This window comes from Struthio camelus, chromosome Z (genome assembly GCF_040807025.1).
Source record: "Struthio camelus isolate bStrCam1 chromosome Z, bStrCam1.hap1, whole genome shotgun sequence".
In the NCBI taxonomy this organism is placed as follows: Eukaryota; Metazoa; Chordata; class Aves; order Struthioniformes; family Struthionidae; genus Struthio; species Struthio camelus.
The window spans coordinates 26,149,521-26,174,760 of record NC_090982.1 but is presented as its reverse complement, the minus strand read 5'-3'; the positions used below and the strand labels follow the sequence as shown (position 1 = coordinate 26,174,760).

The 25,240-nt window shown below is 39.7% G+C and overlaps 1 protein-coding gene across 5 annotated transcripts in view; it reads left to right on the top strand.

The window, feature by feature from the left end:
- Window positions 1-21,309, top strand: part of TRPM3 (transient receptor potential cation channel subfamily M member 3) — a 475,637-nt gene extending 454,328 nt beyond the window's left edge. For all 5 annotated transcript variants that reach the window (XM_068927053.1, XM_068927051.1, XM_068927052.1 and 2 more), the window contains 4 exons: window positions 3,277-3,427; window positions 4,496-4,695; window positions 6,033-6,165; window positions 14,196-21,309. In XM_068927053.1, coding sequence (XP_068783154.1) covers window positions 3,277-3,427; window positions 4,496-4,695; window positions 6,033-6,165; window positions 14,196-15,645 — 1,934 coding nt within the window. In that variant the 3' untranslated portion in view covers window positions 15,646-21,309. The remainder of the gene's footprint in view (window positions 1-3,276; window positions 3,428-4,495; window positions 4,696-6,032; window positions 6,166-14,195) is intronic.
- Window positions 21,310-25,240: the final 3,931 nt, after the last annotated feature.

Sequence of the window (25,240 nt, the reverse complement as noted above, 5' to 3'; positions counted from 1 at the left end):
TCATGCCTGTAATTGCACCAGGGGAATATACTCTGCCTGTAAACACAGCCCGAGGCCTGAGCTCCACCGATGCCTTCGTCCCAAAACAGAGACACGGGTTGCTGCTGTTTGGTCTCCAACGATTAGCTGGCCAGGAAAGAGGAAGGGTTAGGTATGCAGCAGGAAAGGCCCATGCAGGAAACCGTAAAGGCGAGCCAGGAAGGGAAAACTAGCATAGGAGGGGATTATGAAAAAGGAAACAAAAGATGCAAAAAATACGTACGTCTACAGATGTCAGGATGCAGTGTCTGAAAGCTGAGTGAAGTTAACACATATAACTGAAATTAAAACTCCAGGCAATTAATATCTTTTAAAGCACTTCTGAGGTCAGGACACCTTCATCCAACGGTCTGTAGGTATCAGACTACCTGGGTTTTTTTGGTCAGATGTAGTTACACTAACAGAATTTGCTCCAGCAAAACACTTCACTAGAATTAAATAGTCTACATAACTTTGCTAAAACAAGGCCATAGCATGAAAAGATATAAGAATACATTTTCATACATATTAAAATTGTGCTTTGAAAAAGTTTGTCGTCATGAAATTAGTGTATTTACTACAAAAATGAGTGTATTTCTCAAAATACATTTAAAGTAGCCAAACAAAACTCTAGTTTCTTAAACATAAGCAAGTATTTTTGTCACCTGAAATAATATCATTGCTACTATTAGCCAGCAGTCAGACTTTTTAATAAAGGGAGGAATTTCAGTTTCTGGTTTTCTGGGTCTAATTACTTTTTGAACAAATATTTATTTAACTGTGGAAAAACATCCTTTAAAAGCTAATTTTATTGTCTAAAACTGGAGTGAAATGTTAATTTTGGTGTGATGATCAGTGGAACACAAGTGTCTGCATTTTCATCACACATCACACTTTTTCTCATGCAGCAGCAGATCTGAAGATTGAGTCGTGCTTTAGATCCCTATAAAGTGAGGCACATAAGTAATATTCCGTTGTGATTTAAAATTATTCCCCCAACAGAACTGACAAAAGCTAAAAGTTTTGGTAAATATCCAGGAAAAGCCAACACCTGTGTATGAACAGAGCAGAACACTATGGGAGCTTGCCTTCATAGGACGTCTAATTTGGCCATTACTGTGTGGCATACACTAACAAGGACGCATTAATAATACTCTGAATCCTGTGTGGTGGCCAAAAGAAAGTTGGAAAAATCCTCTTTGCCTAGGTGGCTTTCTCAGCTGGAGGGTTTTTTAAATGAAATTCTCTTAGTAGAAAAAATGGGATAATAGGATTTTAGCCAGACTTCGGACTAAACTTTTGATATCCCTGATCTATGGTTTAAAATATGTTTTTTCAGAAATTTCTCTCATTAGTACAAAAGACACTATTTGTTGTGTGCTTCAGCACATAAAAGGGCAACAGGTGTCATCAGCTCACAGAGTGATTGTTCCATTACTGGTGAAAACATGATGTGCTTAGGTAGCGTCTTCTGTTGGACTCTGTAACTCTGAATCAGCATGTAAGCTAGTGTTTCCACACAAACAGAAACATAAAGTCCCATTTTGAGGCTGATGCCAAGAGGTGTCCAGTATCCCTGTTTCTGTTGGATGAAGGTTAGCACAAGAAATCCAGCAGCTCACAAGTGGCACTTTGAATGCCTAAATGAAACTGCACCAGAGCAGTGCAGGAAGCACAAAATCAGTACTAATTGAAAAGATCTGCAAGGGCAGAGTTTTCTGAGAAATAAAGAATTGCTTGCTCTGAACCTGTTCCAGTGATAAAATGTATTTTTATAATGGAAAAGACTAATATCAATGCAGATTTCTGGTCCAGGCTCAGCAGAGTTGCTGCTAAAAGTAGCATTGCTTATGTTTGACTTTGTCATTTATTTTTTCTGTGCATTGAACACTTTTGGAAAATTCATGTCTGAAAGCTGATGTAGTGCATAGTCTTTTGTCCCATAAAGCTATATTATGTCTACATGCAAAAGCCTAACATCTTCATGTAGTTCCTCAAAAACAAATGCCCAAGTGACACCTAATATCATGCAATTCACAATACAGTCACCCATGGTTGAATCCTGTGCTCTGTGAACTGAGGTTAGAATGAACATTTTGATAAGAAATAATACTCGGTAACGTAGATCATGGATTTGTTGACACAGGGTGGGATTTTACGAAACATGCGGCATTAGCAAACTATGCTCTCCTTGAAGTCAATGGGAAACGCTCATTGATATCTGCTGGATTGCAGATCTGAGCCAATGCAAAGCACATGGAAATTCCTCATTTGAATCTTCTTTCTCCTTATGGGGACAAGGGGAAGAAGCTAGCTGCAGTGCTGAGCAAAATTTACTGTGATAGAGTATCTGTAAGCTGCTGCTTCAGTGATTTTCTTGAAGAGCTTATGGGAGATTTAGGACCAATCTCACTAGGGCAGCCTGAGACTAGAAGGGCATAAACTGAACCCAGACTTGGAAATGCAGATTTTCTGCCAAAGTAGTAGAAAGAAGTAACAAAAACTATTTTGCAATGTTTTTTCCCTGCTTGCCTCAGTTCTACAATATTAATACAAAGGCTGTTTCAGTTCTAAAACATTCAGGGAAGAAACAGGTGGCGGCCCCGCTGCCTACCTTTCCCTTTACCTGGTACAGTAAAGACTTGATAATCTCCCCCATTGTTTTTAGGCATGCAATCAGAAATCCTCAATAGCAGAGGGTCATTATGAACACCTTCCACAGGGGCTCCAGGCAGTGCAGCACACAGAAATAAAATTTCTATTCCGTATTTTAGTTTCATGCACTTACTTTACGTTTATGCTATTTATAACATCCCGCTCTATCCATCAACAAACACCAAACTTTTGCCAGTAAAAAAATAATATGTTAGCTTTTCACAGAAGTAAGCATTTTCATCAGTATTTGCGCAGCCACTAATTACTACCAGAATACTACAGTATTTTAGCAGTATGGGACAGCCAGCTCACTCACACCAGACAGGCCTCCCGAAATTTCTGAGAGGGATGTCTTGTGATTAATAGCAAACAGCATTCAGCATCATGAACAGCAGCTCTTAAATTCTGTGATAAATCTGAAAAGCACTTGATCAACACCATCTATAGTGAGTGTAAACTTCTTTGGGGGAGCGTCAATGCCACTCTTATTTGAGAGATGTTGTTTTGGCAGGAGGGGCCTTCATAAAGTTTTAAACACTTCTGCAAAAAGTACTGAAAAAATAAGATTCATTCCTGTTTTGCTTGTTTGCATTTTGTTCCTAGCTCCTTGTGGTCAAAATGAAACCAGAGAAGATGGCAAAATAATCCAACTGCCTCCTTGCAAGACAGGAGCATGGATCGTTCCTGCCATCATGGCCTGTTACCTCTTGGTTGCAAATATCCTTCTGGTGAACCTCCTCATTGCTGTTTTCAAGTGAGTTGCACCTTGCTAAGTATGGATTTAGGGGGGTTATTCATAGTCTAATAAGGCAGCTAAGCCAAAGACTTTGCCTGAGAGACACAGGAGGGTGAGAAGGTGAAAGACAGCATCTCCAGGGTATGAGGAAAGTACTCACTTCTTTAAGTTGTCTCATGTCTGAGGAGTGGACACCAAATGTAAGTGTGAGCAGAGAAACTAAGTATTCAAAGTTCAGTTATAGCATCATTCACTCCCGATACAGAAAATGAGAATAAAAATAATTCATTGTGTCATTGGGGGTTGTTGTAATGCTCAACAGCTGTACAGAGCAGGAATAATTAGTAGTAACATACTGTTTGAGGTGTGGGAAAAAAAGGAGATTAGAGCATCACTCAGTCTTTCACGGGTAGTTAACAAAACAAGGCCCTGAAGGAAGGAGCAAGACAACACTATAAGACAACCAGATAAGGAAGTACCCAAATAAGCTCGAAAAGAACAAAAACAGTTGATAAACAAGAGAGAACTACTTGAACTACGGGTGAACTATCCTAATTAGCATAATAAAAAACTCACCCACAGGCAGGGAAGCCCTCTGCTGATCAAAGCCCCTTCCCCATGTAGTACAAAAAGAGGATACTATGACTTTAAATGAAGATGAGACCTAGCAGGAACCAATGGGAACAAGGATGACTTGATGTAGTTGTAAACTCTACTGATAGCTGCTTAAACTGTATGAAGTGTAAGCTGTGTAGTAATTAGGTGTGCAAGCTTTGTGGAATTACCACCTAGCACCCATCTCTGCGCAGAAATGAATTGAACAAATATCTTGACTCTGTGTGTTTCTCAGCTTGTTGCACACTGGGTGAAAGAACCCTTCTTTAGGACAACGACACTTTTGAAATGGCTGATGGAGCCACCGAGTTTCACTGAAGGGATAGTAACTTATGATGTCCATTTCCTGTGTTCTTTTTCCTTCCTTGTGATAAGGAATAATACTAATGTGTGTCCAGTTAAGATTAGAAGTGCTGTCTTACCATCTCAAACATTTCAAACTCATTTGGTTTTCCTCTTCTCTCTTTCTAGCAATACATTTTTTGAAGTCAAATCCATATCTAACCAAGTATGGAAGTTTCAAAGGTATCAGCTAATCATGACATTTCACGAAAGACCAGTTCTCCCACCACCTCTAATCATTTTCAGCCATATGACTATGATATTCCAACACCTCTGCTGTAGATGGCGGAAACATGAAAGTGACCCAGATGAGAGAGACTACGGATTAAGTAAGCCTTCAACAATTTACAGAGGGGAACTTTCTAATGCCCATGCTCATATCTAGTGTTTGGTGTGAATGGAGGCTGAGTCCAGCACTTAAGTAAGCTTTTTCAGTAGAGAACTACTTTTAACTACAGAATTCTTACCACCTGAACCAGTTAGTTTCACCTATATTCCTCAACTTTTAGTTCTCTTGAGACTATTAATGAGGCTCTGCTGTTCTTGGGCTTTTTTATTTGTCTTTTTTTTCTTTCAAAGCAAAGGGTTTTGTTTTACTGTCCATCACGCTTCCAGGTCTTCAATCTTATGGCTGAAATTGCAGAGGAAGTATTCCTATTTTTAAAGCAAACAGCACGTACTTTCTCTCAACATACTTTTTTCCTAGACATGTAGAAAAACTGAGAGATGGTGTAGAGTAATTATTTTGTAGACACGTTCCCTCTTTTATTCAAACCAGAGGAGTAGTGTCTCCAAACACTTTAATGAACTCCCATAAGCATGACTGAAAACCTATCAGATTATTTTGACAGTGCTTTCTCCCTTCTTCCCCATCTTGTTCTTCCTCCTTTCTCTTCCCAGCCTAACTAGCTCCCCCTCCTCTCCAAGTGTTCTTTTTGGAGTTACCCTAACTTGGTGTGGATCTGGAGGCAGACAGCTTTTAATGCTATCTCATGCCAAAGCCTGAACCCCTCTCCGCATGCCTGCTACTGCACTTGCATCTCCAGCATCATGCCACAAAACCAGAAGGCATCTCCAGTTCCCTCACCATATGCCAAAGGCAGGGAGTCTGGGGAGCTGCACCTCTGCCCAATGCTAGCCCACACCACAGCCCACCTCTCTAGGAGGAGGAAGCTAGCGATAGACTATGCCACTGGAGATGCAAGTGCAGCCAGACAGCCCCCTCAGCCCTCATTGTGTCTGTCCCAGGCCCTGCTGCTTCCAGCAGACCTCAGCTCCTGCAACATCAAACAGACCCTCCACACCCTCAGACTCCTTTCCTAAGGGCCTCTGAATGTGATTATATATGTATTAGGTTACAGGTGGGTTTTGGCCCCCACCATCTCTCCAGGTCCTGACCAGCAGCTGTGTTTAGATCTGATGCAATCAGAAAGCATTCATGTTTGCACAGTGTTTGCCTGTTAAAGTGTTGCCAGCTCCAGAAGTGTATGTAATTGAAGCCACTAATTCAGTAATTAGATGCATCTGATTTCATATCAAAGTGCCTCATAAACTTGAAGCCTGCTTTTTAAAGTTCAGTCCATGAATTCTGCTGTAAGAAGAGTGGAGTTAATTTTACGTGTTAAAGTGGTTTGCCAGGTTTACGTTCTTTCCGTTCTTTCTACAGAACTTTTCATCACTGAGGATGAACTGAAAAAAGTCCATGATTTTGAAGAGCAGTGCATAGAAGAATATTTTAGAGAAAAGGATGACAGATTCAATTCCTCAAATGATGAAAGAATCCGTGTCACTTCAGAAAGGTGCACATATTTTGTTTGGTCTATTTCATATGCAGATCTGGAAGTGTGTTTTGATTGCCACTCTCCCTCTTTCTTTCTTTTTCTTGAGGAGAGAAATATTTGAGGTAATTTTTAATTAGTCTTAACTAAAAAGAGGAATGATAAAAGGTGGTTAATTTTTTTCTCTTGTATTTCCCTTCCTAAAAGAAATCTTTCTCTAATTTTTGCATAGCTGAACCATTTCAACCAGTTATAATAGAATCAACAAAAATAGTGAGAAAAATACAAAGTCTTCTTGCATATCTGTTTTTGAAAGCAGAACTTTAGGACACAAGTGGTCAGAACAGAATGGGAGAGCACATGGGAGTTCCTCAATGAAAACAACATCTTTAGCACAGGTCTGCTGGCCACTTAGATAAAGTAAGAGCATTGTTTCACGCTGGCCTTGCGCCGTACAAGAGCTTAATTGAAAGGAACAGGAGTCTTGCCATTAATTTCAAAGGAACTAGACAGTTCACCTACAAAAAAGAAATGCACAGACAACAAAGGCAATATTATATAAATTTACTGCAGGTTGCCATTCTTCAAATTCATCAGTCCTAAATTTTGTCAGTCTATCTACTCAGGTTCTTATATGCTGTTTTTATACAGCAGCTGAACAACAGAGTTAAATTTTGAGGACAGAGTTTCCCATTAGATTGATGGCATTGTTAGCAATAAACATTCTAGGGCAACACCCGGGTTAGATATTTGTAATTACTCTAGGAAACCACAAAATACTCCATTTTAACCTGAATGCATGTAAACAAGGCCAGGAGAGTAGCCATAGTAATTGATTACACACACATAACACTCTCTTCTACTTGTACATAATCCTCCAGCACTACCTAATGCAGCGATGCCTAAAATATGTTTCCTGTAGGCAAGGAAACATGCTTTTGCTTTGGTTTTGAAATAAATCTTTCCCAGAGCAGGATTAGCAAAAATAATATCCTTTAATCATTTGCATTCCTGAAAATAGCACTCTCAAGAAACACATATTTTAGAAAAGCATATTAGAGGAGAACAATGGTATGGAATGGCCTCCTCATAATAAATAGCCAAGTAACCCAGCTCTACTCAGTCTGGAAGAGACAAATGAGGAGTGAAATAATGGAGGTCTATATAATTATGAGTACTTGGAGAGGGTGACTAGAAATCAATTGTTCACTGTTGCTTCCAGAAGAAGAAATAGAGGGGGGAGCAAATGAATCTAGTAGAAGCCCAGGATCAAAATAAGCAAACGAGGTGAGTTGTTCATGTAAGCAGTGGAGCAGAGCAAATTCTTGAAAGCTGATGAGGTCTACGGAAGAGCTAATGGTGTCAGCTAAAAGTCTACACTGGTCCAAAGGGAGATTAGACAAGCTTACGGAAGGGAAATCCAGTAAGGGCTACTAAATACATAGAAATCGTATCCAGCCCATGAAGTTCCTGAGCTGAAAATGGTTAGACACTGGAGAACACAAGGGGACAGAATTACGTATGCTTCAGAGGAAGACAGGAGGCTGCATGGATCTGTGGTCCAACTGACAGCAGCTTTTCTTGTGTTCTAATAGTAATCAGAGAACTAACCTAAAAATGATACATGCAGATTCAAATCTCTGTGCTGGCATAGCTTTCCTTTTGGCGGCCAAGGAAAGAAATTCAGAGGTATGCTTGAAGCCTCTATATGAGAAGAAATCCGACTGGGACCTCCCCTACATTGGGCAAGTGCTCTAAGTACTGAAAAATTTATATATAGAAGTCTATCATTGCAGTCTGTTCTGGCCCCATTTTACAAGAAAGGAGCCCCTCCTTGTGTTTTAAGTAACGATTGAAAGCATCTCTTTCCAGAAGAGAGTTCATGATTATGAATACGAAATGAAGACAAGCACCTGAACCTCACAGAGAAGTAGCTCTTAAACAGCCTATTTTTCTTGGACAATAGCTTAATGTGGAAACCAAACCACATGGGAACCAGCTCTGTAAGGGAGGCGTAGGTACGGAGGCCGTGCTGGGACCCAAGCACACAGAAGCTGGATTTTCCATTACTATGACTTGCAGCAATGAAGTCCGAAGGGAATACTGTTCTTCAGATTGTAATAGTTCTTTTCTCCCTTTGCCAAACCAACTGTGATGATCTACCACACAAGGCAAGTGCAAATACATTACAGATTTGAGGTGCACAGATGCTTGAGGATTTGGGACTAACTGATTATCTTAAGTAAAACACATTTTAAGAATTGGATCCCCAAGTCTGTCATTTTGCCTCCAATTATAGACCAGGAAATATCCTTCTAAATGTTCTTAATCTAAAACACCAAACTTATTCTTTTCCCTAATGTTTGGAACATTCAAATATTTAGAATTCAGATTTGTCCTTTAAAGTTTCTCTATATAGATGTCTTTGTACGCTTAACAAGATGTAAAGCAAAGAAAACTGAGAAGAGGTGCAAGACTATACAGCTTCTGTTCCAGTGTCGGGTCATCAGTGTGTGTACCTGCACAGAATACCTACAATATAGCCATAATATCATCAGCCTAATTGTTTGCCCAATTAACTCAGCTTTACACGGTGTAAAATTGCTCCAGAATGTCCTAGCAAACTGAATTTCCCCCTGTACTTAAGATCTTCCACATACAGGAAGCTGAGGACACAGCTAGGACGGAGGAGAAAGGAGAATGCTGGAAGAAGATTTGTGTGATGTGTCTGCACCTGGACAGCTCACAGCCTTTCCTCTCCTCCATGCATCTGCTTAACTCACAAGAATGTTTTCACGTCTTAAATATCCCCTGAGTAGCTCCTACCTACAGCTAGATTTATCAGCATGCCTACTTGGAGGAAGAATAGTTGCACACCAAAGGTGCAAAGCTCCAGTAAAACTGGAAGGGGCAATAAGGTGTCAAGAATTGACTGGGAGATGGAAGCCAAGTCTTGCCTTGAGGCTCAGCCTACTGGAGTCCAGGAAACAAAGAGGAACTCAGGAAAGCAAAAGAACATGAGATCCTATTTCTTGCTGCACTGAGCGGTATGTTAAACCAGTGACTTCCAGTACGCACTCAATGGCTCTGCTGGGTCAGGACCACAGTGCCTTGTCATGTTTACCTGAAACAAGCTGTAGTTCATACTCTCACCTTGGAATGAGCTAACATGACATTGTGTGGGGTCTGTATGGTTCAGAAAACATCTTACCTCTTTTATGACAAAAAATTGCTTTAACTTCATTAATCATAAAGACAAATCTCGGTGAATGTGCTGGAGACCAGAGAGGAATGCCAAGTAGGGCAAATTGACTTTGCTACTGTAGAAGAATCACAACAAACAACTTCTGGAGAACCTTCCTTTCTAAACACTGTGAAATTTTCAGTAGCACGTTTTGATCAACTTAGAGATGTGTAGTATGATCAAAAATGACTGCAAGATTTTTCTTAATCTGCCATGAAGCCACTAAAACAATCTCTTCTGCAGGTATTTCTTCCCTATTGCCAAGTCTTGTCTCTTTCATAGCCACTGCGAAAAACTGCTGTTAGTTCCAAAGGGAGCAGGGTCATATCCTACTAGTATTCAAAAAGCAGATAAGCTGGTTGAAGTAGATATTATTATGTCATTTTTGGTACAATATGGCCTCCATTACCATAGTACCTGAATGCTTTAGTGCATTACCCTTACAGCAACCTCATGAATGAAGAAAGGCATAGCTCTTATCCTGATTTAAGAGATGGAAACTGAAGTGCATAGAAGGAGGTGTGGGTTAGTAAAAGGTCTGGTAGTGAGCCTACCCGATGAGGCCATAGGCATGAAGTGGGGTTAGGAAAGGTCTGTGAATCCTACGGTGTCCCTGCATCAGTGATGGTTGCTCCGAGTTCAGCAGCCTGAGGGTGTAGGTGGGAACAAAGCCAGGGCAACCTGAGGGCATTAACCTGCAGAAACTAAAGCACCTAGGAAAACTGACTGGCTGCTTAACCAGTGACGCCTCACCAAAATATGTCACGGAAAGTGCTAGTAGCCTGTTACAGGCCAGGGAACCGCTCTCCACATTTTACTTGAATAAAACCATTCTACAGTCACTTAGAGTGAGCAATGTGAACACCTCTGTAAGTGACTTTAACTGTCTACAATCTTTATAGCAGTTGAACAGGATTTAGAAGACCTCAGTGATGCTTAAATAATGGCCATAGGTCCACAAAGAGACCTGGGCACCTAACTCTAGCATTCAGAGTTAGGTGAATGAAAAGAGTGCCCTACTGTCATCATTACTTCAATAATTACTTCAATTAAATTATAAATAAATACGTGTGCTCAATAAATGTTAGAGATAAATGTTAGAGATAAATGTTAGAAATAACTGTAATCATAATGAATGCCAGCAAAATCCATCATCTCCCAAACCGTAACTAAAAGGCTGATCACAGATAAAATGAAATATTTGTCAGGTTCTCAGTCCTAAGCTTTTTTTTTTTCCCCTAGCTACTGAATGCCATATTCAGATAGTCCATATTTATGCTTTGCTAGTAGAAATTTTTGAGCATCAGCAAAATACACTTGATGTACATTTTAGATTTAGCCTCCTCTTTTTCTTTTCTCATACCCATCTGTTAGGATGGCTTCATGCCCTCTCATATGTTGGATAAGAGTCTTGCTGTAAGAAGAGGCACAGGTGCGGTGAAAGCATCATACGTGGATATTATTAGATTGGCCAAAAGGTTTATACTATCTCTAATACACATGGGAGAAAAAAATCTGAAGTAGAATCTGGGCATTCTTATTTTGAACTAGTGCTTTAATTCAAGACTGTTCCTGAAGGAAACACAGCTCTAGCTGTCTATTCACTGAATTCAAGTATCTTCACTGAGTTCAAGTATCATCTAGCATTATAGGACAATAAGAATATTTCATTTATTAAAATATTCTAAGGATCAGATTATGACTGTTTTCCTTCAGAACACATCCTCTTAATTCTACAGTGTTTGGCTGATGTAATTATATCATGTTTCTTGCAGGATTACTCTCAGAGCACGGTTCTGCTCTGGGTGACGAATGATTCCAGATCTGAGCACCATATGAATCTAAGAGAATATCACTAATTGAAAGAATAAGTATTTTTTAGAAATAAATCTGAGAGTAGACATATGTAATACATATTTTAAAAAGGCAACTGAATTCAGCTAATAGCTTTGGGTTTGGAGAACATCACTATCTCTTCAGTTTTCTTTTTGTGAATAAAAATGACAATCAGGGCTCACTCAGTGTAAACACATGTGTGTACTTCTCAGTCATCTATGTGCATCTATGGTTGTCCTTGGTTTCTGAAGTCAGACTGCACTATCCTGATCTTGTTGAATTTCTACATAAATTTCCCACTATATCAATGCAATTAGATTTGTGATTATTTCCTTAGGAGCCAACAGTCCATGTAGCCCAGAAGCCTCTCTCTGACTTGGCCAGCAATGCCATGGTCCTTACATCCTGTATCTCTATCAGGAGCTAGTAGAGCATGTTCAGGGAAGCGGGACAAATATGCAGAGGTGTACCATCAGGATATGACTCTAGGCTCTTCTCAGGCTGCATCAGTTTCCTTGTGTTCAGTAGCACTGCATGGACCTCACGTGAGTGCAGCGGGCACAACTTACACAGATAGCTCTGCTCATACTCCAGGCACTAATATGCAACCAAATGCAATAACTCAATCAGTTCTTGCTGTATTAAAAAATATTTCACTTTTGTACATTTCTCAAAGCAAGCAATCAAAAAATCAAGACTATCCATCTCGTTTCACAAAGATGTTATAAATTAATTCCAGTTCTTGGGGTGACTGTTGCCTGGGTTAATGGTTTTTGTTGGTGGAAATAAATAAATAAAATAAAATCACAAATAAAATCCTGGCTCTGTTAAAATCAGTGGAAAACGCTTCCATTCACTCCAAAAGGACCTGAGGAGATTACTCAGGTTGTTGGGTATCTCTGACAGCCCTAAAATTATGAAGTTATATCTGTCGTCATCATTGAAGGGTTGTTATGGAGGCTGGATGTGTGATCAGGCACTCAATTATTAGCTGATAAATATTTCAGAAGTATAATATTTTGATAAAATAACAATTTGGGTAACAGATAACACAAGGGAAAATTTAACTGCTTCCAATGTAAACTGATCTCTGACTACGGAATTACATCCTGTGCTTGCAACAACATTAATCTGTTTTTTGTGGGGAGGCTGGTAGAAAAGGCAGATTAGTGGTGAAATAAAAAGGGAAGAGTGAGATTCTTTGAAACTACAAGTTCATCTCTTAGCACTGATTACTTGATTGTTCATCTACTGAAGTAATACAGTAATGACAGTAATCCAGATGCCGTTTTAGAGAAGACTTCAAATCTGTACATTTGGTTTGCTGTGCTTGTGCTTTCAAAATTCAAGGACTTCACTACAAGACATATTTCATAGGAACAAGGGACTTGTTCTAGGGACCAGCATAACGTTGCTCACTCCCTTCTCTCGTGCAGATGGGTTGTTGCTGCTCTTCTCCATAAGGTAGTCCAAGTTCAGTGTTTCAGGGGATAAAATTCTGTAATGTACAATGCATTAATGCTGCCTCATACTCATTTATTGTCGAAAATCTGACTTCCTTTTTGGATGGGTAGCAAAGTTAACAGTGCTATCAGTTTCAGGCCACATGTCCTGTTGGAAGTTCAACTAGTAGTAGTAGAATATGCTATTTACCTTATCAGAAATCCTAGCTATGATTGTCAGGGCGCTTGTTAATAAAAAAATTGCACTGACAGGCAGAGAATAAGAGACTTGTGAAAAGAAAAGTGTGGACATCTTCCTGTTTGTTATTTGTCACGTCTTTATTCATTTTGCAGGATCTACAGGAACGGAGAAAACCAAAAGTATAAATCTAGAAATATGACATATGTACTTGAGATACTTAAAACTGTTGCTTTTAGTACCTCTTTGGCAGACATCGGAGGTCCCTGGTCTGCCCTAGGGACTGCTACTGGGGAAAATAATTATGGAGGACATTTCAGAAGACAATTTGCATATGTGAGAAGCCTCCATATGAGTCCTTCAACAGAAAAGTTTTAGAAGTCAACAAACTAAAATATTTGAAAGCCACTGGCATAAGTTAGTACCCAATTCACCTTACTGTTGAAAACATTTTAAAATGAGGTAAAGCTGTATGCAGTTATTTTGAAGTTTAAATTAGTAAATAATTGGGTGATCACACCCTCAATTATTATCTATAAATACTTTAACTTTTTTATTTAAATATGTTAAGCAGATAAATAACTTTAAAATACACTATTTCAGTCTCTGAACTACTAACATAAACTACACAAAGCACAAACGCAGTTAACAGAACAATCTTAATATGTGTACACTCTTGTACACTCTATTTGATTTAATTGGTGTTCTCTCCTCTTTAATTTTCACAGATACTTCACCTGATATTACTTATATTCAGGATAAAAACTGATCTTAAAAACCCTATATATCTGAAATAAAAGCACATCTAGGAACAAGACTGTCTCCTTAGGTGTGCACAACGTTGTCTGGTGCAAATCTGTGGGAAAGTGTGCAGAAAAGTATGGCATGTTACCCTCTCTTTATGGCATACTACCCACGTTCATGCCCTCATTTAATTCTGGAATTAACCACAGTAGTTTGGCCTGTGCACGACTGAGTGCAGTGCAAGTCACGTGTGCTCTAAGTTGTATTCTTTTCCAACAATCTAAACAGAAGTTTTGGCAGCAGACAGGCAGCAAATCATTGTTACGTTTCCCTGGTGATCTGTCCCTTGTGTAGCACACACCCAAAATCCCCTCTATGTTACCATCAACAAGCAACAAGACACTGCTCATTTACAAGGAGTATCATTTGACTGCTGAACCGCATTTAGCAGGGTTTGAAGTAGGTGAGCTGGCATAGATTTGCTTTGAATTTTAAGACCTATCTGTAACCATTCGTTTTGGTGTGCTATTAGTTGGACACCACTGCTGTGTAGAAATGAACCAGTTTAATTCTTCCCTTTTTTAAGGGTAGAGAACATGGCCATGCGACTGGAAGAAGTAAATGAGCGCGAGCACTGCATGAAGGCATCTCTCCAGACTGTCGACATCAGGCTTGCTCAGCTGGAAGATATGATAGGAAGAATGGCAACGGCCTTGGAAAAACTAACTGGTATAGAGAGAGGTGAGACAACCAAGATACGATCCAGGACCTCCTCCGACTGTACTGATACGGCCTACATTGTAAGACAGAGTAGCTTCAATAGTCAGGAAGGAAATACTTACAAGCTTCAGGAGAGCATAGATCCCACAGGAGAGGAGTCCATGTCCCCAACATCACCTACAATCACACCCCGCATGCGAAGCCACTCTTTCTATGCAACAAACATGAAGGAGAAGTGTGGGCTGGAAAAGTTTGAAAGCATTTTTAAGGAAAGATCCACAGGCCTGCACCGTGCTTGTAGTTCCCACTCCATAGCAAAAGACATGAAGGTTTCCTTAGCCCCTACCAGCACTTTGTCGATTGCCCCAGACTCCAGAAGGCCTTCATCTTGTATAGACATATATGTTTCTGCCATGGATGAGATGCAGTCTGAAATAGAGCCTCTCGACAGCTCCATAAACTTTCTCGGTACTGGAGATGTGGCTCTACAGGCTCACATAGCCTCTTCCATTTTAGCTAACAGTGCATACATTAGCAGTACACCAGGTGAAAGAATTTCTGGCAGGAGTCTTGATTATGAGGAAACCTCTGGAATAGAAACAAGAGCATTTTCTTCAGACTATTCACAAATCACAGATTGCCAAATCCCCTGGGATTCAGATCCTCCCTTGTATCATACCTTAGAGCGATCTAAAAGCAGTCGTTATCTGGCTACAACTCCATTTATTCTGGAGGAAACACCAATTGTGAAATCTCACAGTTTTATGTTCTCTCCATCTCGAAGCTACTTCAGCAGCCTTGGCGTCCCTGTCAAAACAGCAGAGTACACAAGTATTACGGACTGCATAGACACGAGGTGTGTGAGCGCTCCCCAGGCCATCGCTGAGAGGGCCAGTTTCCCTGGAAGTCTCGGAGGCAAGGTGGAGGACTTGGGATGCTGCCACCCCGAAAGAGAAGCAGAACTAAGCCACCCAAGCTCTGATCATGAGGATATTGAGGCCAAAGACAAGAAGGGGACCCCTTTATCTCCTCAAGATGGCAATGCTGCAAGAACTCTGACCAACAGCATCCCACTTCCAAAAATAGAGCGGGCCAACAGCTACTCTGCAGAGGAGTCCAACATGTTGTATGCACAACAAACACGGAAAAGCTACTCTATCAGTGACAAACTTGACAGACAGCGAAATGCAACAGGCCTGAGAAACCCCTTCCAGAGGAGTAAGTCCTCAAGGCCAGAGAGCAGAGGGGACAACCTGTCTATGAGGAGACTGTCAAGAACAGGAGCTTTCCGCAGCTTTGAGAGCAAGCACAGCTAGGCCTAGACAAAGCTCACAGGCAGTCTAAGGGTCATCTGCTCTCCAGTCCATTTTCCTTAGAAGAACTAAATAACCTCACATCATCACATGTCAACTCCAGTTGGCATTAGCCATTGGTCAGGGGAGCACATTGTCAGTCTCAGTATCACCCACTGAGTTACTGCATCTCGACCCAGTTGACGTTTGCACTTAAGGAAAAAGGGAGGGAGGAAAGCTTTATAGAGACTTCGGTAAACAACAGGAACAACATTCCCCCCTTATGAAATCACAATAAATGAGTAGTTTCAGAAATCTGTCTTTTACTAGAAGGCATCATAAGATGTTTGATGACTATTCACAAATTTTTAGGACCCCAGAATTACCTAGCAAAAAGAGATATACAAATTAGATATTCTAAACTTCTATCCTAATTTCTTTTTCATCTGTTTCACGATTGTGATGACTCATGAAAAGCGTTTACTTCTGTAGAAACCGGCAGCAAGCAAACCCGAACTCTCCCAAATCCCTCACATCCCCACACTTGTGAAACTGGAGAAACATAAACAAGATAACAACCGTAGAGTTCACTTGTCTCTTTTTGTATTAACTTCTAGTGCCACAAAAAGTTTATATTTTCAAGAGCAGAAAGGGAAATGAAATGCCTTTTGTACTACAACTTAAATGGAGGAAGAATTTATGTTAAAATATCAGGTGATTTCCTGTATAAAACAGGCATTCTAGATTCTAGCACAGCTGAGCAAGCTCAGGATGAATGTAATTAAGTGGAATAGTATATATTTATTTTTTTATCACATTTTTCATCAATATGTCGTCTCACTAAATCAAATGATACGATGAAACAGTAAGAATAATGTGCTGCTAGGGTGATCAGAGCAGAGCACAGCAACATCATCAGGTTCTCGCTGCTCTGTTTAATTGCTTACACAGATTGTGGAGGTTTATCCACCAAGTTGCTACCAGGTTCTTCTTGCTGTTCCGTTTGAGCTGCCGATTTTTCACATCATTCCTTCACTCAAAAATATATGCTATTTTTTTTGGTGTGGATATGACTGTATTTGAGCATTTCAAAGCACACAAGGTTCATATGAATTCAAATTAACACCATTAGACCAAAGCTGCTTAAGAGAAAATGTTTTTGGCAGAGCACTTGAAAACATAAAAAAATATATATGCTTTTAAGGTAAGTTGAAGGACCAAAGTGAAATTTGAAGTGTCTGTTAAAAGCAAAAGCCATCGGTTGCAAGTATGCTTCACTGTACAGCAACATATCACACAACATGCATTTTAGCAGGAGAAAATATATCTGACTTGTAGTGTAGTTATATGGTTTTGGTTGAAGATGGTAGTATCTCCACTGACTCCACGTACATTCCAAGTGCAAAACTCAGTCCACAGTGTCAACAGGACTTTCAAACTTCTCATGAAAAGATATCACAGTGGTCAGAGGGGGAGGAGGATGCAGAAGATAAGGAAAAGGTAGAGAAGTAAAAGTAGCACTAGGATCACAATTTCACATGCTTTGTGAGGGGAAAAGTTAAGCTTGAAAATAGTTGAAGCTTTTAAAAATTAAAACATCTCTGAAATGACTAACAGCTTTGTAGGGCCAGGTTCTTTCTGTTTTTAAATATGAGCATGTGCAACTGGTGTACATCCCATTTATTATCTTCCAGATCTCTAAGGCACCTTTGAAAATGCAGGCTGACATTTTCTGACTAGGATCTCACCCTGGGAGACTCTGAGCACTGTAGGACAGTTAATTCTGAAGGGCAACAAGAACCCACATGAAAATAATCATCTGCCTCAAGACAAGGGGCAAAGAAAGTAAAAACCCTTTAGGTGCCAACTTATTTTGTTGGAAAGTTCATGAAATAAAGAAATACAATATGGTAACACTGAACCAACACACTTCACATTTCCTGCACCAACGTGTTCCTTTCTCTATTTTGTTGAACCAAGCTTTCAGTGAGCTAAACCATGTTTACACAATTGCCTGGCAGTCCATGTGCAGCTTCACGGTCACATGGTGACACTGAGAAAGATCAGAAACTGCCCCCTTTCTGTGCATTATGAAGCATGCTTGCGACAGGCTGATTGTTGAACAATAGCGCAAAGCCCAGCGACAAAGGAACTTGTGTTTAACAGTCTGCTTCAACTGTGCCAACTTTTCTTAGCAGCCTTTTCTTAAGGCTTCTCCAAATCTCTCTCTCCTTGGTGGGTCTGAGGGGAGTTTGTTTTGGTTTGTTTTCTTTGTTATTTTTACGGAATGTCTCCTCAAACTCTTCTACCCCCATCATATAATTGGCCTATCCTAGAGGAATTTAACATTCATTAGAAATCCCACAACAGTGGTTGGTGGATTAGTTCAAGATGCAGGCCTCTCCTCTAGGGTAGGTTTCATTGCTTAGTTTGTCAGGGTAAAGGAATTTGCCAAACCCAGAAGCTGTATAAATGTTTTTGATACAGCACTTTATTGATCTGGAGCACACATTCCAGGTAAAATGGAACAGGACACTTTATTTACCTCTTAAAATTTGCCAGTATATATCAAATGAAAATCCGGATGTTAAAAGTGTGATTGCAAGATGTCAGACCACTACTTTTCTGGAATGTTTCCCATTTATTCTGAAATATGCTGTCTATAGAGTATATTATGATGGATGTTAGATTATTTTATCTTCACCTGTTTTTTTTACACATTGCATCAAGCTACCCCTTTCTGAAATTGATGGCAAAACACCCATTCTTTGCAGTGGGGTCAGATTTCACACTCCCAATACTATTGTTACCTTTTAGTGATAGTAAAAGCCTTATCATCCATCATTGTGTAACTGTAGCATGTGCCATATGACATAATCTGTATCAAACGATAGCGTATGAAATATATATATATTCACATGTATACATATCTCCCATGTATAATCCAGTATGATCGTGACATGTGATAATATTAGTGAACGTTACAGGACAATCCTAACAACACATTATAAAGTCATATTTGCAAATCTGTAACATTCAATAAAACAGCACATGTTGCACTGAGCATTAAGTTTCACTTTCCATTATACATATGGAATATGCATTTCTGGTCACAGTGCGAAAGTTCTGTATGGATCACTCATTCCTCTGTATAGCTCCACTATAAATGTCCATATGAGCTGATGTATAAATCTCTAATGAGCCACTGTGGGCTGTGACAGGTGGGTTGTGATAGTGTGAAAGATGAACTGGCATGTTATGCAAAAGATTATAAGATAAATGAACTTTAAATAATATTTTGAAACTCAATTGAACTTAGCTGTTTGTTTACATATGCTGGCCGACTGAGGAAGCAGTGTACAGTATTTTATAAATATTTTCCTATAGTAATCCGTTCTGCTGTTTCCAGTTTAAGTGATGCTGTTCTAAAGTTGGGTATACACGTGTCCTAGGTATTGGATTATAGTACATTATTCTTTCACAATAACCATGTGATATGACTGAGGTAGTTTCTCTTCCTTACAGTCCAGTCTTTTTTTGTGTCAATGGAAATGCATGCATTGTTCCATGAATTTCTTCGGACTACTATGAGACTTAACATTTTACTATTGCCTGCTTGTAAAGATGAATCCAGTTAGGAATGAATTCAAGCTTTTGAATGTTTACATTATTTTCCATTATGTCTGATCTTTAAGTACAGGAAGGTAATTTTTTTATTATTTTTAAATTCTATTTTATGAAATTGAGACATTAAATACAAATTGAGAACCTACAGCAGTCCTGAGACATTTGGCTCCCTCTTTTTTGGAAGAGAGAAGGTGCTATACTAGCATGTGTTCTTAGCCCAAGTGTCAGTTAACCAGTGGCAATGAGAAGCTAATTTCAAATTATAATGAACACTGACAATGTCCAGTCACGCACATAAGGAAATCACTCTGGGTTCCAGATAGAGGTTGCTTTTATTTTTTCTTTTTCCCTTTATAGATTTCTGGTGAAAGCAGATTTGTATTTTTGGTGGAACAGATATCCCTTTGTCAGAGGATAGATATCTTAGTTAGGTATATTTTTTGTAAGAGAAGAAAATGATTTGCTTCTTAGAAACTGTCAGCATATGGAAAATGCAGCTTCGCAAATAACTGCTCAAAAAGAGCGCTGGTTGCAGCACAAGGCCTTAGTCCAGTGACGTGACCACAGTTAAGAGTAAACAAATATCTCTGTCCTGCAACTAAGAGTTATCAAAGGTATTAGTTTAGAGTGAGCCAGTGAAACAAAATTCTCTGTAAACATACAGTGCAAATTTTAAAAACAAGAACAAAGGTCTTGTTGTGTTGCTCAGGTTACATACTTAAGAGGATTCGATAATCACCTGTAGGGAAAATGTGAACTTGTCATTCCTGGATTTCCCCAGGAGAATTTAAGTAGTTGTGACGCCTCTCCCCTGCTTAAATATAACAATATATTTGCATTTTTGCACAAAAAAGCACATCAGTCTCAACAAAGGCCACATTCTCAGTTTTCTTTAAAGTTATCAAGCACAGATCAAGCAAGAAATAGAACGCTTCCTGGCACGAATTTTCCCTCATCCACCTCACATAAGAGGAGAGTCCAAATCAGGCAAAAGCAGAGGGTCTGTTTTGGGGTATCTGCTTGCCTAAGGAAACCCTTCAGCCCTCTAAATCAGATTCATTGGCCTTGCCACACTTGTGCATAGAAGCACCAAGGCTGAATGTGAAGAGACTGAGTTTCTGCACACCCGTGAAAGTTATGCTGCTTTACAGCTGGTCACAAAATAATGCAAAAGGTTACATCCGCTTCACCTCTCCCAGGCTGACCACAACTAGGGTCTCATTGATGCTGGTGCAGCTCTGCAGAAAACCCCCAGATTTCAATAGAGTTACTCCGATTTTTACCAGAGGATAGATTTACTCTGCATACCTAGCTCTATATTACGTTGAGTCATGACACAGATTATCCCAAATCATCATCAAGTGCGCGGTCTAAGGACTGAACCGTTGAGCCAGACTGGTTGTGAAGCAATTTCCAACCTTTTAATTTTTGCCTTATGCAATTCCTTTTTCAGATCTATCATAGAGCCACAGAGTACTTATTTCAAAAAGCTATTAGGAAAAAATGTTTGATTATGGAAGTGCTGCTGTTTCTGCTGCAGGGAAGTGATAACTCTTGTTCATTTTAGTATTGGATAGGGAGGGGGAGGGGACAGAAGTGGGAATTGGCTGTGAAATACAATGTTATGCCTGCACAAGAGTAAATTGCATTAAAGTTATATTCTTCTTCCATCACTGCAGTTGCTGTACATGAGGAGAGTCTATATGCTGCTACTGCTGTCTGGAACAGTGTCTGCAATATACTGTACTAATAGCTATGTAATGGTTTATTATTAGGGTTATCATTTGTAAGTGTACAACAATCATTTATAAAGGGAGAAAAACGATTAAAATGTCATTCTAAACAAGTTCCTACAACTATGAAAGTTTTCAAGTTTAATTTGTCTAAATGTATCTTACTAGGGAAAATGGTCCTTTCCAAAGGTCTACTGGATTCACAATGCACTTTTAGACTGTGTTTAGATATGTAATAAAAAGCAGAAGTTGGCAATTACTACCGTAGAACTTTCTGAAATTTCTGTAACAATTGTTTTGCAATAAAAAAGATGTAGTTCAAAACGTCTGTAGTGTTTACTGGTGCATTTATTTATGGTCATTTGCTTTCAAAGCAATGAAGAATGATGCAATTGCAGGTGCTTTTCTCTAGGATCTCTTACTGCTTTAGTTTTAACAAAAGAGCTTAAAAAAGAAAAAAAAAGGTTCTCTCTCTCTTCCAGCATCTTATCAATACACTAATCAAATATCCAATTATTAGTTTAGGTACGTACCTTCCAGATGCTCAAGCACAGCACCTTCTCTCCAAACTTTCCTGCAGCATGCTTGGCCCTGTAGCCAGTGTTGGTACAAACTATTATCCCACATTACGGTGCTGAATTTTTGAACAGTCTAAGTAATTTCCAACTTCAGATCTGGTGTCAATCTGGTATCCCTTCTGGCCAATATCAGGCCCCTGTCTGAGCCAAGACAGACATACTTTGTGCTCTGTTTATTTAAAAGAAGAGTTTGTTTCTTTTACCTACAGCTACCACTTCAGCAGGGAGGGAGACCTGCACATTAATTGCAGATCCTCTCTCAGTTATTCTCGCATAGACTCAGAGAAACACTCTCATTTGCATGGCGTTCTCCTCAGATGGGTGGCATTACAGGCTCTTGTAACTAAAGAAGCTCTCCTCGGTTTATTAAAACAAATGCCACCGACTAAGGCACTAATACCTATGACCTCCTCTGACCCAGTATCTCACCTTCCTCAAGACAGGAGTTGTTGTCTTTCTCTCCATGCTGCTCTAATAATGATCAGGTCTGATACCTTCTCACAAAAACACTAAAAAAAGACAGACCTTAAATGAAGGTCAGAATCTGCTCCCTCTGCAAATGCATCTTTACTGAGATAACAGATCGCTTATCTAAATGCAAAAGAAACACAGGAAACAAATATCCCATTGAATGAAAAATATATCAGCTCAACAGCTCTGCACAGATCAGTCACACTTCAGGAGAGGAATGGCTCAGGGAGGTTTTCTGTATTTCAAATTTCTGAGAAGGAAATGCTAAATTCCTTAATGAGATTTTATCTAATCCTTTCTCAGGGTGTGCCATTCAACAAAAGACTGTGGGAGCTTTGAGGCTTTGAAAAAAGAAATCTGCACTAGACAATATTCATTACGTTTCTTTCCAGGTATCACTATGTATCTGTTTCCCCGAGGATTCTTCATGCTAACATATTTCTCCTAATTCTCATGCAATTAATAAATAATGGAAACAAGAAACATCACCAGCCTTGATTTTCATTCCCAAGAATTGCAGCCTTGTAACCTTGATGCCAGTGGTCTAGTCTATTTTGCTCTTGTTAACACAGAATGGCAAAGAGCTCCATTTGGATTAGACCGTGACAGTAGCCCCTGATTCATTATCCTCCTGACCAAATACAGCAAGAACTTATATTTACAGAAATAATTCCACATGCTCACTGTTTTTGCTTTAATCAAGCTTTAATTGCACCCTGTTTACATTTCTGGCATAATCGAAAAATTGTAAAACTCTAAAAATTTCATGATTTCGAAATTTTCAGAAAACTGATTGTGAGCATAAATATTGTACCTTTGGATTCTACATTTAGGAAGCAATAACAACAAACAGAATCTGAGAAGAGGTTACTGCGGTGTGTCTGTGAGAAATAACAGTAGCACTCAATGAGGAGCTACAGAAATGCCGCTGCAGGTGATACAAGCAACTGTCATATAGAGCTAGGAGTAGAAAACTAACGGCTATGAGAGGCACCACCTTGGTTAGTTTGGATTTCAAAACAAGAAGTTTGACAGCTATTCAGAAGGTCACCTACCATAAAGTGACCATAAGGATAAGCACCTACCACCTTACCACACCTAAATTCTTGTTACACCTTTCCTTGCTTAAAAACAAAGTCAAATATTAAACAACCATACGTATGCCACTGAAGAGGGGAAAGAATTACCTTCACAAAATATATCAATGTATTTGGTTCAAAGTGTGCAAGTCTAGAATTTTTTTAACAAGCTTGGAAAAACTCACATCAAAATTCTAAGGACATTACAGAAAAAATTAACAATCTTTTTTTTCCTTTATCCAAAAGCTCACAAAAATTCAACTGCCAATGTAGCATTTCACTACATTGTAATGAAAACTTAGAAACTAAAAGTGCATCTTTTGCTAAAAATCAAAGCTTCTGAAAATATCAGTAAAAATTAGTAAAACTGATTGAAAATTAATTTTTTTTAGAGAAGTCACTAAAAAAAATTCGTCACAAACCTGAATTCAAACCCACTAGATGCTAAACTACAGTAACTGCACTATAATTCTAAAGAAGGTGCAAAAGGGGAAAAGTAGTCTAGCTAAGAAAAATATGATCAACGTATTCTAAAATTCACATCAGTCTTGTGTTATGTGGCTCGATCCCACTTCTCTCCCACAGTGGATGCTCTGGGAACTATATAATAGCTCTGAAATTAGTAATAGGCGCTTTCTATGACTAACCCATTTCTACCCTGCTCTCTATTTTAGTAATACCGTAGTGTGTTCCTCAGAGAATCATAACTTAGCCATATAACTTACAGCAACAATGATTAATCTGGGTTTATTATTGAATAAATAGTCCCCATCTCAGTGGGGCTGTTGAGCGTTTTTTGATGAATATCTGAAAGGACAGTCTGTCTCTTTGCTCCAGTCTTATGCAAGGGATGGTGAATAGCTGCCCTGTTGCAAGAACAGGCCAAAGATTCAGGAAATGTGACCTGGTCCCCAGTTCCCCCAAAGATCATTTTCTCCCTGAAGCATTTTGGCTGCTTAAACCAGAGCAGCTTGCTGCCACCTCCACCCTTGTTCAGCTATGGCAGAGAGGAGCGACAGCCGCCCCAGGAAGTGCACTGCAATGCAGGGACATTTTATTTCCCTTTTCTCACTGTGCAGAGGTGTAGCTAGGGTCTGCATGGCTGCTGGAGTACTTTAAACATTTATATGAAACCTTTATATACTTACTTGGGTTGACAATAGTTTTCTAAAACGAACTAAGCCTAGCTTAGTCCGCACACGATCTCTTCTGAAACGCCTGGGTGTTTTCAGGCAATAAAGTACTGTGGGCATTTATGGGAAATCAGGATCTCCTTAACAACTGCTGATCCTGGTCACTGACCGCTGGTGGTGATAAAAATTTTCAGCAGTCTGAGAGGACGCAGGAAATAGCACCGTGCAGCACCTCAGCCCTTCCCAAGCAGGCCTGAGCTTGGGCCCGCGGAGCTGGCCTTACCCAGTGCGTGACGCACACCCCAGTGTGCCTGCACCACGTCAGGAACACAGGCAAGCCATGCGCAGGGCCCCTTGGGGACGGAGGTGGCCACTAAGGCCACTAAACTCAGTACCCAGCTGGCAGAAAAGAGGAAAGAGCAGCAGCAGAGAGAGGAAGAGAAAGCAGGACAGGCCCCCCGTGAGATATGGATTGCCACCAATCTTCTCAGGAGAGGCTTGGCTGTAAGACTGGGAGCCGGCGCATTATCTGTGTCTCACATTCTCTTCTGCTCTTTCCCTCTCAAGTTTCTATGGAATTATGTCAATACATAGGCTGTTACACACAGGTCTTGTCCAGATAACTCTAAATAATGCATTGAAGTCCAAGATGATAATCTAGTGTAGGACTGCAAAAAAAGTGAGTGTTTTAGGCTTACAAATCCCATAGTAAAAGGGAAAAAAAGTCAAGTGTGCATCCAAATATACTTACGGCCACACACACAAGAGATTTTAGTGGCATGTTGGACTATTTCAGGTCAAACAAGCGCTGAGCACAAAGCTGAGCCCTGAGTCTCCCTGCTCTGAGACAAGTGTGCTAAACTGCTGTTTCTAAAGCCATAATTTCTTCTCCTCCCTCTTCCAAATGCTTAAATATTAGAACTGGTACAGGAACAGCTTCAACAAGACAGACTCACAGCACCTTTCTCTGTGGCTGCTCACTCAGCTCCGCAGTCCCA